Source organism: Bemisia tabaci, chromosome 2 (assembly GCF_918797505.1).
Source record: "Bemisia tabaci chromosome 2, PGI_BMITA_v3".
NCBI lineage: Eukaryota > Metazoa > Arthropoda > Insecta > Hemiptera > Aleyrodidae > Bemisia > Bemisia tabaci.
The window spans coordinates 54,759,903-54,775,057 of NC_092794.1; the positions used below are offsets into that span (position 1 = coordinate 54,759,903).

The 15,155-nt window shown below is 36.6% G+C and overlaps 1 protein-coding gene across 2 annotated transcripts; it reads left to right on the plus strand.

Moving 5' to 3' along the window:
• The first annotated feature begins 81 nt into the window (after window positions 1-81).
• On the plus strand, window positions 82-14,185 carry LOC109035939 (uncharacterized). Of its 2 annotated transcripts, none has more exons than XM_019049787.2 (8): window positions 82-523; window positions 2,096-2,258; window positions 3,709-3,889; window positions 5,138-5,511; window positions 6,018-6,114; window positions 8,522-8,644; window positions 9,882-9,978; window positions 10,670-14,185. In XM_019049787.2, exons 1-8 carry the CDS (start codon window positions 303-305, stop codon window positions 10,701-10,703), a joined length of 1,290 nt encoding a protein of 429 aa, XP_018905332.2. In that variant the 5' UTR covers window positions 82-302; the 3' UTR covers window positions 10,704-14,185. The 2 variants fall into 2 exon arrangements, with proteins under 2 accessions (XP_018905332.2, XP_018905331.2); XM_019049786.2 differs by having other exon boundaries at window positions 83-523; window positions 6,018-6,123.
• Window positions 14,186-15,155: the final 970 nt, after the last annotated feature.

Consider the following 15,155-nt stretch of genomic DNA (forward strand, 5'->3'; position numbering starts at 1 on the left):
AACAAACAATCATGGCTGAAGCTTCGTATAGGCATAATATAGGCAAGGTAATGGCAAGGCAATGGCTAGGCAAGGCAATCTAGGTTTTGGCATGTTTTAGGTTATTTTGATCGGATCGGACACGGACATCCTAGTATCGGTGCGAAAATGAGCGTTTATATTGCAACTTCAGCAATTTGACCGTGCGCAAATTATTGAGTTCATATTCTGCCTCTTTCTTTTATTTCGTGTGTTTTGTTTCCCCGCCTGCAATAGAATCAGCTGCAAAGTGCTGAATTGCTGACCCAGACCACTGCCCTGCCATGGAGTTAGGTGTAGGTCTATCGGAAGCAATGCAGAAAATTTTAGGAAAAGGAATATCGGAAATGGGGAGTCATTTTCCCCAGTCAAGCTACATTACCGAAAAAGTGTACCCGCTCCTTCAAGTTTATCTCCAAAACAAGGGATGGAATTCTGCTGAACTCTTACAATGTTTCTCAGAGTTGAAAGAAGCTTCAATGCTACCAAGCTTATCATACCTGCAGTGAGTACTTCATTCTCTCAATGTTTTAATTTTCTCATTTGCACTACCGCTGAAGATACAGTCGCAAAATCTTACACTACTTTGCCATTCTGTGGTTCTCTACATCAGTTTTCAGTTGTTCTCTACTCTCAGGGACTTTTGAAGATTCCATATCCAAATTAATTACCTGGATTTGATGGACAATCTTCGAGCCAGTTATTGCATTTATCGACCGGACATGATAAGACCAAGATAAAATGGCCTTATGTGATCGGTCGTTTTCGATGTATTTGTAACAATGGCATCATTCTGAGGCATTCATCAAGTCGAATAATCAACTAGTTGTCAGCCAGCAAGGGGGTGCATTTAACTAGTTGATTAATTGATTGTCCTATAGTACATGGACTGCCGAATTTTTTACTTATCATTTTCAGGGATTGGATCACTGTTAGAGGAGGAAGTCTGACATTTAAAGCGTCTGAAATGAAGGATAACAAATTATGAACTCTCAAAGTTCCGTGAAATAGCTGATTTTGCATTGGCTAACGCCCGTACACTTACAGATGATATGCTAACTTAACAACGGGGACGTCTCTACTACGATGCCACATGCAACTGAAGCGCTGTTACTAAGACATTTTGAATCTTTAATCTTGGAATATCTAGTTAATTCAATGAGTTGTAACGAAGTCGTTTCGCTAGAATGAGGCATAAGCTTTGCTGACAGGCAAGAAGAGTCTCTCTCAGTCCCCACAAAGCACAATTCACACCAGCAAACTTTTTATTCAACTCTTGAATGCAACTTGTCAAATGAAAAGTTGGACAGTGTGATGCTGATGTGAAACAATGACGATTTGATGAAATATTGAATGGAAAATTGAATGTGACGTCACATGCAACTTTTCGTTCAACTTTCCAGCCAATAAGCACTGCCAATTGGATGGAAAGTTAAACGGAGAGTTGGAATGAAATCTTCCGACTGACATCAGCCAAAGCTGGATTTGCGATCTGAAGACTGACGGCAATATCACACTGCAACGGTAATTGAATCAAATGTTTTTGCATTCAACTTTCCATCCAACTTTTCGTTCAATTATATCAGGTGAAAAGTCTCATATTGTGAATTGGGCACAAGCCTGTGAGTGAGGAGATGGAGGACAGAGCATATGTTAAGCATGGGGAAATTCCTAATTTAACAGAACATTGAAAGTTCTGAATTTCTTGGTTTTAAGTTTTAGTCCTTAATTACAACAACCAGCCTTGCATTTGTACCTTATACGTAAATTATAAACGATCAAAAGAATTGAAAAATCGACAACAATATATTTAATTACTTCCAATACTCTCCTTTCAGTGACGATGAAGTCATTTGAATGAGACAAAATAATAGTATTTCATATCTTAGAATCATCCAAAAAGGCCCTCAACTTCCAAGGATATTGGAATACAGCATGACTTTTTTGAAGCAAATGTGACCAGTAAGGTTTCCCTGCCCACCATTTGGATTCTGTAGTCATGGCTGTCCCTCACATGAGAGATAACTTATCATTCAGAATGCACTCGTATATAAAATCGCTTCCCTCTTTTTTTCAGAATGATTGCTTCCCGAGTTACTCTGGATTCTCAAAATAGACTTATTCTGCGGGAATCAGGAAAGATCATCTTACCCTTTGAACATTTCGCTAATGCAGTGATGTTGAAACATATGAATGGACCCCATGGACTTCACCTGGGTGTTGAGGGAACTATCAGAGCTGTAAGTATCTGAAAAAAAAGTTGCCTTGATTTTCAATTACTTTTTCAGGCAGAGCTCAAACCTGTGATTTAAAGCGATGACTGAAACCAATTGAGTAATCATTATTTTAATGCTTTAATTGCATACACCTCAAGACAGTATTGTATTTTCTTAACTTTGATCAACTAAATTTGTCAACTCCATCTTTTGGTACCCGATTGAGGTCCATTCCCTCTTGATAATTGAATTGTTTCTGAACATTCGAGATACTTATCCAAGAAGGAGTCTCTAATGGTTAGAGTGGTGATAGTTAGTCCAGACTTCAGGGCTGTCATGATGTTTTCTTAACCAAATTTTGAGCAAGATGTTAATTGTTTTAAAAATCACTTTTATTACATAATGAACTTTCAAATCAAATGAACTTTATCTTCCAATTACTTATTGTCTTGTTAATTACATAATATTTGACCAAAAATCAATCGATTAGGAAAGGTTAAATCCTATTTTTCCTTCACCACTACAATGGGGCTGTAACCTATCTCTCCTCTCCCTCCCCCGCGCAAGGAGCTTTGCACCTCTTATGTACATGCTTTCAAGAGCAAAGGTGTTTTTATCATGTTGATAAAATGAAATAAATTAAGTAAATAGAAAAAATAATATAATTGTAGGAATAATGAATCCGGTTTGGAGTAAAATTAACAAAAAACAAATAAATTGAGAATGGAGATAGTGAAGATTATTTACAATAAAAAAGGACATCGTTTTATGAAGAGTGGCTAAGGAAGGAAACTATGCTAAAAATTACCAAGTAAGTGAACAAGAGTAAAAATAAAAGAAAGAAAAAAACCTTCCTAAACCCTTAAGTATAAGGAAAGGGTTGAGCCGAATGTAATCTTCAACCGGGCGGACCGGGCCCTATGGTAGGACTTACTGAATTAAAAAAGCCCTCCATCTTTATCCCTGTCCGAATAAAAGATAATAATTTTAAAGAAAAGAGAAAACAATTGATACTGTCAAAATACTAAACAAATAACAAAAATAATAAGCCAGGATGAAGAAAAAGAAGGGTAGAAAGTTAACAGGTAAGATTGACAAGGTAGCACAAAAGAGTGTAGAAGATCTTCATGTCGCAAAGATGTAGAGAAAACTGGACTGTCACTCATAAATGGTTGGAGTAGAATGTGGGGAAAAGGTGGGAGAGAAAGTTACGGTGGAGTTAGAGCTCTCTATGAGGAGGCGTAGCGGATTGGTTAGCTGAAAGCTGCCGTTGAATGGAAGAGGTACTGAACTGATACAGCTTTATGCGTCATGTGATACTCTCATGATTTTATATTATAGAGTACGGTTTGTTCCTCTACTACAGAGAAAGTGTTTCAGTGATATAGTAACTCTACCTGAATATGGAGCTTTTACTTACAAAAGTATTTAAAGCAAATGTGAATTTCTTGACAACAAGAATCTTTTTTCATAGGTCATGGATTCCTACACAATCGGCCGAGAGCAATTTGGAATGGAGAAAGAATTCATTATTGAAGTGATGCAAAACTGTCCGAATCCTGCTTGCCGTTACTATAAAAATCAGCTTGACATGCCGCATTCTAAAGCTTCATTCATCCCAGAACTTCCAGCAAAGACTAAAATGTCAAGCAAAGGTATATTAACAAAAAATAATGATAACCATCTCAGTGGTGGGTTGAGCTACTGACCAAGTGGTGTAGATTTTCCAAGAAGTACGGCCAGTTCTTTGGGAGAAAGCTCTCCTGCACTTGCTTTTAAATCATTTCTGCTATTGTCGGGGAAAGTGCCTTTATCAAAAAATCTTTACATGATGCACAGCTTTTTGACTTAGTGAGATGGTCAAAGTTACAAAGTGAAGGAAATGGTCACTCAGTAATTTTCACTATAGTAGTTTTCGAAGTTGTAGCCGTATTTAGAGAATCAGTGAGCAGTATATGAAATCTAAGATCAGAAGCATAAGCAGTTTTGCCAGCAGTTGCACATCAATCAGAGGAGTCCTTAGTGACCAATCAACATTATTTGTGCTCTTTTGCTATTAGTATCTTGCCCTGTTTGAATCTCTCCTAAAAAATAAAAGATCTCAACACAGCAAAGACATCAATGTACAGGATCACCGAACTCTACGATAGCCCCTGTACTATTAGCCTAAAAAGGTGATCGCTGATCAAGCCTTCCAAAGAATTTTTGAATCTTTAAAAATAAAAATTTTAAGCAGGTTTGGCAAACTTTTACTTCCAAATCCCTCCTTTTTATCTGTTCAAGTTTAAACAGGACCATCCACAGTCTTACTTCTAGACCACCATATTACAAAGTAATGCACAATTATCACACCTACATACCCTCAAGGCAGAATAGCTCGACTGACACTGTGACTTCCTTATTCTTAAGTATCCAGTTTTAAGACCTGGAATCAGAGCTTCAGTAAGAATTAACAGTAATTGAATCGAACCAGTTTTTTCAGGAAAGATCAATTTATGCAGGGTTATTAGTATTTTAAGATACGAGGAAGCTTCGCCTTCTGGCCTTTTTGCAGCCCTATGCCCCTAGGCACTTTGCATGTTTCGATTTACATCTTGATAATGCATTGTGAAGTTGCCTGTGACTGAAAAGGGGTCGTTGGATATAAAAGCCAGTTTCATTATCACATTGACCCTGGGATTTATTTATCCTCATAACAAATGCAAGAGGAAGGTAAACTGGGTTCAATTGACTAAAAAAGGTAAACTGATACTTTTACCAGTATCTAATGAAGTAAAAGTGTGGAAAAGTGGGCATGAAAAGGGGAGGAAAAACTGGTTTGGGGTATGATTAGCGTGATATGCTACCTTTATGATTTTATATTATGGAGTATGATTTAATTTGAAGATTTTGTTTGTTTGTAGGAAACTCAGACTCCAAAGGATCTGGTTCTGGAGGAGGATCACTGTCTTCATTACCGCTGCCTGTGGACCTGACTGCAGCTTTTGAGGCAAGCCTTGCTGCCGCTACTGCCCAAGCCCAGCAGCAGCAGATGCAGCAAAGGCACCATCAACAGCAACAGCAGCAACAGCTGTTACACCAACAGCAGCAGCAACAGCAACAAGAGAAGCCGTCCTCATCGCAACAGTCATTTTCGCGTCAGTCTTCATCTGCTTCCAACTCTGTTACAGGCTCCACTTCAACAACAGCCTCAACACCTACGTCACACAACAACAAATTAGCAGACTTCCTGAAAGCTAATTTAGAAAATCTTGACTCTCTCAGTTCTTCCAACAAGGTACATTGCAAAAGAAAGTTTGTATAATAAGCTGTTGAAAGTCTTAGTATCAACTGAAAAGCAGTGGAGAAAACGAGATGGTCGTTGGAGAAATCAGGAAAGATATTAGAAATATACAAGCAGACTTTTCAAAGGAAAATCTTGTTTTAAATTGAATTAGTTCACCTGGGTGTCCCGAAAAATTAATTATTAAGGTATTCACACTTTTGCACGATCTAATTTCAATTTTATTAGAAAATTTTAATTTCTATCTGTACTGGTAAATCCCATGAAGTAATACCTTTATTGTAGAAAAGTAAAATTGGGCATATTTTAGTTTCTTTGTCAAATTAAACATTTAAAAATGAGAATTCAAACTTTTAACCAGCGGCCACTTTGAAATGGTGATTGCTAAACACTTAGGATTGTGTCAAAAACATGAAGTTTTCTTAATCTCAAGCAAGGGAATGCTACAGTAGTAGTCCACTTATGATTTAAGTTAAATTGAAATATTTTTATTCCTTCAGGAATTATTGGCAGCACACAACGGAGCATGGACCACAATCACACACCATGATTCTCATGAACCCCCCGGAAAGCGAACACAGTCCTCCTTGACTGAAGGTAAAAGATGTATGTCATCCCAAGTAGCAGTCACTTTTTATAACTACATACTTTAATTAATTATAAGTTTTCAAGTGTACGAATCCATATCTCTTATTTTGAGGGTGTCTTGAAAGAAGGTTTTGATGGGTCACAAATGCCTATCAAGGTGTTGTCTAAGGCTCCAAGATTATTTTTTGGTTTTTATCAAATGACGAAGTTTGATTTAAATGGACTACTAGACTTAACTACCTTAAGCATCATATCATATTTCCCGTTTAAAAGTCACCTTGAACACAATTTTTGCAACGATAATTGCCGAAATTAATGCCAAATAAAAATATTAACGTTTTCATTGAGTACTAGTCATGAAAAATTTGAATTTTCCGTTCACAAAGAAAATCAAAGTCTATGGCAATCAAATTGGGCACTACAACGGTTTTGGCAGGCCTCTTTAATCTAGCAGTTTTTTTTCAAAGTTGGGTTTTTCAAAGTGTAAATAACATATAGCAGTTGAGCCGAAGTGCTGAGATTAAGATCACTTGATTTTCATCCTGCAAAGACTGTTACGGCAATGTTCAGTATGCGTTTTAATGCAAGTCAATAATGGTTTTTGCTTATGAGGAGGTTTGACTTCATGCATCGAAAATGGTTAATATCTTGGTTTGGAAATATTTTCAGAATTTTTGTCACATGATTGTATATTACGTAAAATTTTGACGAGAAAACATTTATGATAATGCTTAAATTTGCACCTTGTCTGTTGGTTCATTGTTATTCAGCTTGACCACCTTGGTTCATGACATTTTTCAAAAGTATTGGATGAAATGATCTATCATTATTTTTTTTTCCATTTACCCAATCCCTGTCTGAGGGTAAAATCGCTCAAAAATCACGTTGGGCTCATTAAAAAAAAGTCTGAAATCTGCGCCTTAGCGCACAATCTGTGTTGTTCGTAACACGGTTTCCAAGTTTCCTGCATCTGCGGCCAGTTTTCCTCAGTCTCGGCTACCAGGTTTGCAGGGTAACCTCAAGGTAAACAAACGATTAACTAACTTTTTCTATTGTATGATTTCATTTGTTTTCAAGCGTTTGTTTCCTTTTTCTTTCTTTATTTTGCAAAAACAAAAACTTTGAATCAATTTAATTCTTCCGCAAGGAGAGTTAATAACTGTTTGCAAGATTGTTTGTTTATTTAGGTTAGGTCTCTCTTCGGGCAAACCTGACTGCGGGCTGACATGAAAAACTACCTGTATACGTGGTAAAATTTGAAAATTCTTGTCACAAATCACACAGATTCGGCCCTAAGTAGCGGATTTCAGACTTTTTTCATGTGTCCAATGTGATTTTTGAGCGAATTTTCCCTTATATATTGTGTATTCAGTTGGCTGTACCTCTTGCTTGCAACCATAGAGTACAATAGAGTCGCAATGTACTAGAGCGCCAATGAAGTCAATCCATGAACAGGCCATTTCGAGCCCCTTGTTTGCCGGAAAATGTGAACCAAGTGTGAACCCGACGGCATTTTGTAACATGGCGGCTTATGAGAGAATCGCAGACTGTGAGTGGTTTTTGGGATTTATTATTTTAAATCAACAACTATTTTCGCGAAATTTGGCAAATTATATTGACCAATATCATTACAAATTAAAAAATGTACGGAGCTCGCGGTTTTAATGAGATAAATTTTATACCTGGATTTTCTGAGCGGACCCCGGAGCTCGGACTCCGCGGATACAGTACCGCTAATCGCCGCACACTAGTCTCAGAAGTCCTGGACAAAACAGTCTCAAAAAGTGACTTCATCTGCGCTCCAGTACATTGCGACTCTATTGTACTCTATGCTTGCAACAGACTCATTATGTCAGTGTCAAATTGGAAGCACTCCGATTTTTCTCTGAGTAGGAAAATAGTTCTCATGAGAAACTGAAAAACTAATAAAGTATCAAAGAAATCTAAAGGTAGTAAAGGCATGCCTCTAAGAAGCGTTGGTTCGCAACTGCTGAAGCTATATGGATTATTAACTGGAATACTCCAGTTGTTTGAAGGTTGACTCAATTGCACTTCAATATCTCATCTCTATATTTTTGGGATGTTACTGGCCAGTTACATTTGTTGCTTTGTGTAGGACAGGTCGCAAATTGTTGGAAAGAAGATTTTCTGGATGTGACCATTCGATTTAGCCCTTTATTACCTGAGTTCTCCTTGTTGTTTTCAGGTTACTCCTAGCTCAGATTTTTCTGGGTTTCTGTAGGTTTTCTAGACGTGTATTAACCCTGCATTAGCTTTATTTTGTTTACACGACATAACAAGCAGTTGCATTAGTATTGCCCCTATTTCTTAGAGTCATTGGTGGAGCACTCAAAACTGACATTTCACCCATGTCAGATATCAAGTAATGTTGTGTTATTTTTTTGCCATTTTACAGCTGGACAAGAAAAGATTGTACGTGCATTTGCTGAAATCATGAAGAACATGGGTCGAATGAAAACTTGTGTGAGGCCAGCAATGTGCAAACCGTACGGAAAGCAGTCAGAAGCTCTACAAAAGAGTAAGAGCTTTTCCTTATCCTTATTGTTTTCTACACTAAACACTTTCTTCATGGGGTTAAATTTTAGATTGTCTACACAGTCTTTACAGTCGGAACCCCTAATATTGAAATGCCTATGATGGCGGACTATGTTAATGGAATCGATTTTCACTGCTCTCACCAGAAGTTGGGAAATTATTAGGTTTGCACTGTCTGACAGCTAACCATTTACCCTGCATATGGAACTAAGCCCCCCTCCCCGCAGGAGTTGAGGATACATAGTGATACTAAAATCCTGCGCCATCCCTGTAAACCTTAGGTTTTTTAACTTTCTTTCAAAGAGGTCCCCCTAAACTTTTAAGGGATCCCAAAAGTCGTTGTATTTGACTTATAAGTACTCACAAAATTTGGAGGCTCCTTCTCAATCTGTTCAAAAGTTAGAATTGTTGTTCGTGGCACTGGTGGTGTGAGACTTTTGAATCACCCTGTATATGATGCTGCCTGAATTTGTGTACTGCACACAGGGGTCTATGGGCCGCAACTACCCAAATGCCTGTCATTTCGATGAACACTTGTTTACATACTTAATTATAATACGAAGCAGTGAACTCATAAATTCATTTTTTTTTTTGTAAATGAACAGGAAAATCTGTTTAAAACTTTGTACCTCTAAAATGACCTTTGTTTCGAAGTAAAATATCGTATCTTTTAAAGAAATGAACGAATCTAAATGAAAATCTATGAGTTTGCAGATTTGAGGGTGTGGATTTAAGAAAAAATTGCCTCAAACATCGCACTTGCCACGGAAGTGCTTCAAGGAGGTCTATTGACCAATTTTCAATGAACAATTTCTACTCAGCGAAAATGAACCTATCTCTAATCGAGACTAACCCAATTTTAAATTCGTACCTCTGCAAATAAATATTGAAGAAGCGGTCTCTTAGCAGCAGAAATTTGTATTTAAAATAAATTGTCAGTTTCCATCTGGTATGGCAATCTATGGTGCATGTTTTGTTCTTTGCCAATATTGGCCTCCCTTTTTTTGATACTTAGCCTATGAATTTGTCTTTGCTTGTTTCGCTTGAAGAGTATATTTTTCAGGAGGAAGATTGTAACTTTCATCTAGCTATTCCCTTCTGTTGTTGAGCGATGGAACTTGGCATAAAACAGAAAAGGCAGAAAAGAGATAGGTTATATTCTGGCACTAGCTAATAACTTTGCTCCTTGGTTTCTAATTCAAATCTTTATTTCCTTTCAGCATTAATTGATACTATTCAGTTAGTCCAGTCCTTGAGATCATGCTTACCTCCTCCACATATTGCTGTCAGTAGTTGGAAGAATGAAGACAAACACAGGTATTTGGAATGACTTATAATAAAATGAGCATAATTGTATTCAAGCACCATTTAGTTTTCTAAGAAGAAAGTGTAAAAAGCTGATGAATCTTAGTTCTTAACAGGAACTCTTGCTTATTTAAGAGTCTTATGAGATTAATAATTGCCAAGACATAATTGAAATAGTGAGTCTGTAACAGGTAGTGTGCTTGTATGCTCAATAGTACGTTCTGTGATGTAACTGCCACAGCAGTTCATGTAAAATCACTCGGTCAACTTTGTACTATAAAATGAGCTTGCAAATTCCGGACTAATCAATTATTCAGCTAAGATTTTCTACTCAATTGCCTCGGAGAGAAACCATTTCAATCATCAGCAGAAAATGCTTGTTATATGATTCACATGTAAATTAGTCTCCAACATTTCCCCACTTCTCTCAGTTTCTATTATTTCCCTAATCTTTAAATGAAGAAGTCACTCTTGAATAAAAACAAAATAATGTAGTAGGTATGGTAGCAATTACGTTCTCTTGATATTTTGCCACAACACAATGAAATCAAATTACCCAGTTTAAACCTTCAGACAGTAATCAAAAATACTTGAGCACTCAAAAACTTATTTTTAGTCTGAGTTACAGCAAATTTATGTATAGAATGGATGTAGAATCTGTCTCTTACTTGCATCGCAGTTAATCTACTTCTCTGTTTTTCAGAGTATCCATGGAGTCATCTGCAGGTCAAATGTAACAAAATTTGCTGCCTAGCTAAGATTAATAAAGACTGCAATCAAACAGCAGACATCTAGTGGATAAGCTACTAGAACAACAACTTGGAATGGAAAGGAATCAGAAGAGTGTTGATGAGTCCCTTTTCAAACAAAATGGAAGCGTCTTCTGGACCAAAAAGACTAAAGTCCAGGAATCAAATTCTGGTTCTTTACCAAAGAGTATAGCTTTTAGGAACTTTTTAGCATAAGTTTTAAAACAGCAAGCTATCAAGTTGATAATGTACATTTTTTATCATAATGACAATTCAATTTACTAATGTTTTAAGAGCTCTTTCCAGTTGCATTTCTGAGACCTGCCGCTCTTTTTTCATCCGGTCCATACTTCTAATGTGTTAATGGGCCTCTAGCCAAGGCATTAATGAAACCACAATGCTACAAGTTTTCTCTCTGAAATTCCACTAGGATAACGAATCGCACAATGGGAAGTCTGAAAATCTACCCCTGATCAAGATATAAGTGTTTTCTATTGACGCAGGTTAAATCGCAAATATACCAATGACGTCATTTGCATGATCGGACTTCCATTTGATCTGTGTCCAAAAGACTTGTTAATATCTTGTTCAGGAGTTGATTTCAAAACTTCCCATTGTGTAAATTGTTTTCGACATAAGATTTTGCAGAGGAGACATGTGACGTTTTCTTCTACTTCAAACCATGTCTAGTGGCCCATTTTAATGCAGTAATCACGTCAACACCGGAGACACATAAAAAATGTAGATAGCACGTCTTTGAAAGAAGTTTGGGAAGAGCTTCTGGATATACATATAAGTTAAATTAATTTTTGTTATGATCTGACCTGTGCGTAATTAGGTTAACTTAAGTTCATTTCTTCTATGTGAAGTAAGCCACAAGATGCCTGTTGAGCTGATCTTGTTCTATATGAGTAACTTTTAAACAATTTTTGAGAATTCCCAAAAAGGAATACCATGAATTGATCGTTGAAACTAATTAGAATCTTATCTCACTATGAAAAATTATCTATGTAATGGTTCATCCGCCAAGTAACTATGATGCATATTTTGTACTGTCTACACACTAGGCAGGAAAGAGTATGCATTGGAGTTCTGAATGATTTATGCTGATCTAAAGGGTGGAAGTCACGCCCATGATGTCCTCTGAGACAAAGCTGCATGGTTTTTAGTATTGATAGTCCCCTTGAATTTCACATTATAAAGTGCTTTGCAAAGCGGTGATCCTAATAAATCTGTAGGGTAGATACACTGATCGGTCAGATTTTCATCTGCTATTTCATGATTCGCAATTTAAGTTCTATAAATATGCATTTGAGTGCATTTAATATAGGAATCCTTTTTAGGTGTACAAGATACAGTTGCTGTGTATATTGTTGGACTATCAGCTTTTGTAATTTCTTGTTCACTAATTTTTATATAGTTTTTCGTGCTGTTTTTACAAAAGTGGTAAAAAATCTCAAAAATGCTACAATGTTAGGCAAAATATTTGAGAGGATGGGTAGAGTTTTTCTCTTAACATTAAATTATTAGTATCTTGAAGCTTTATTCAGAAGCTTGAGCCAGCTATTTTTATGTATACATATGTTAAAGGCAGTGTCTCTGATGCGGATATTGTAGATAGTGCAAGGGCACTTGATGACCATTCTGAAAAAGTCATTTAAATGGTTAGGTGAAATGGAGGAAGCAAAGTTGACATTACTCCAAGGTGCAGAAGCATTGTCATATCATCAGAAACATAAATCAGATGTTGTTTTATGAAAAATACTCATCTGTTCATCATTATAAAGGCTTTTTGCCTTAGGGTGAAGTTTCTTCAAAAATCTGATTTTTACAATTTTCAGCATCAGTTATGAATGATTTATTTTCCAGGATCATCAACTTCATGAGTTGTTCTGTCACTTGTAATTTCCTTTTCTTCAGAAATCTGAAGTTGATGAGTTACATCATCAATTGCGGTTTAATTGGTCTCCAATATCTCTTTTGGCCTTATTTTATTCTTCTTGTCTGATGACTCTTGCCTTTAGATGTTGCCTTTTATTTCATTCTTGAAAAGCAGCTAAATAGTGCTGTATATCAACTGAAACACTCTAACATAGTGAAAGGCATTATTTGTGATCTACTCTGAAAGAATTACTTCAAAATCACTAAAAATGTCCACTAAAATACCAGTTGTTGCCTGCATCCAATCAGAGGATGGTACTGTCAGTCAGATTTTGCCACATTTTTGGCACGCATGCTGAGCAAAGGACCATCTTGCTAAAACGAAAATTCTCAAAAATTTGACATGTGGTAACATGCCACCCGATCCACTAGGGGCAGCTATGCAGAGGTACCCAGCATAGGACAGCTAATACCAGAAATCCAGGACATTGTTATCTATTGCACTAAATTGGGCTGTGGCCAAACTGGCTGGCCAACATCGTCAATGACAAGGCTAAATTCGTCACAGACATTTCAAAATGACAATCAGCCAAAGATGCTTTGTTAACAGTAAAGATCTACTGTTCTTCATCTGCTCAACTTTTTTGTGAAAATTCTCAAAAATATTGCGTACGTTTTTTGAAAATTTTCTGAATAATCAGCCCCAAGCTGTCTATTTTTTTTTTTCTCTCAATAATACTCAACCGCTCAGATCGTAATTGACCTTTCACTCTGACCCTTAAAAAGTTCCTTAACTGGAAAAGGTTAAAACCCAGGAGTGAAATAAAACGATGACTGCAAAGGAGATGGCTAGAACTTTGTTCTCTATTTTCACTCTCATGAAACATGTTAAATAAAAAAATTACAGGAAAATTGGCAAAATGAACGTTTCATTCTAAAAGAATAGTTTCAGAGAACCTTGTAGGTAAATGAATTTTGGTCATTTATCACCTTTGAAATCACTTAAGTTTTAGCATGGGCGTACTTCAGGCGTTGCACAGCAAGTGTAATAGATGTTACCCAGTCACACTTATTTTTACACTACATTTCATATGAATTTCTCTTTAATGTATTTACATGAAATACGCATCAATTTGGTTTTCATCTAAGAAACTGCCAGGTTTTCCTTCAGTCTCAAAAATTTAAGCTAAGCAAACTGTTTTGTCATGAGTTAATTAAGTGTTTCAGTGAAAGCTGTGATATTGTTGTCTTGGAGTTTCAACTCCTGCAGTCTGCTTCACAAGCAATTTTGTGAAAATTAGTCAAACATGTTTATTTTCCAGGTTAAAAACTTGGTGAATTTGATTTAAAGACTTCCTAGAGAAAAGAAATAGTTCACAACATTTTAAATGTTTGGTTGACTGAGTTTTAATTTTAAGTTTAATATTTTGAATCCTGTACAGTTGTCATCAGTCTCAACCTATGGCCAGATGAGTTTTCGGCCAGTAAAATTTTCTTTTGTTTACCACAGCTAGGTTTTACATTTACTTCAAGAACTGTACATTGTCGACAGTCTTTTAAAATATAATTTATTATCTGTCTTGTGAAAACTGTGTCTTGTGAACTTCTTTTCTTTGCATTCCTTATTTTTTTTCAAAACAATTTGAATGTAACTGTTTAACACAGAGCACGGTGCGTTTTAAACAATTTTAATGCGGTCAACATACCACCCGCGATTTTTTTGCGGAAATGTCAACTAGAAGGCCTACTGATTGAGGAACAACAAACCGCGAAATCTGTGATGGGGCCGTTTTTGAGAAAATGCGATTTTTCGCTTTTTTGGCGGGAATTTCGGGTCAAGGCGCTGAAAAAGTCAAGTTAGGCTGTTTTTGTAGTTCGTAAATGCATATCCTATACATTTTGAGTCAATCAAGTGCCAGTAGATAGCTATTCGTGCATATTACCCAAAATTCATATCCTTAAATCCACGACTTTTGGGTTTTTGGGGGGTTAGTCAAGGAGAAATCCGAAAAAAAGAGGGTTAACCCGGAACAAATTGCTTAACAAACTTTTCCTACGTAAACTTCTTCAGTAGGTCCTATTGAACAACATACCAAAAGTTTACCACGGTTCGCTCCCGGAACACCCCCCCAAATTGCCTAAATTTCAAAATGGCGGCCATAATAAGGCCTCTGGGAGTTCGATTTTTTTAAAAATACGCATACAGTGTCATGTGAGGTGTCAATTCCTATTAATTTTGGTCGTAGATTTCAAATATGAAGGTGAATTTTTGAAATGTTTACGTGACATCCCTAGTATACTAGGGACTTCACCCTCCTGCCTTTCAAAGCTGGCCGCCATCTTTGCATTTGGAGCAATCCCTTTGACTTGAGGGCTTTTATGACTTCATAAATGAAATCTACGACCAAAATTACATAAGAAATGATACCTCACTTGCCTTATCACGCGAACTTTTTAAAAATCCACCCTCTTGACTTTCAAAATTGGCTGCCATCTTTGATTTGGGGTACCCCCTTTTGATCAAGGGACTTTTTTGACTTCATATTTGAAATCTACGAC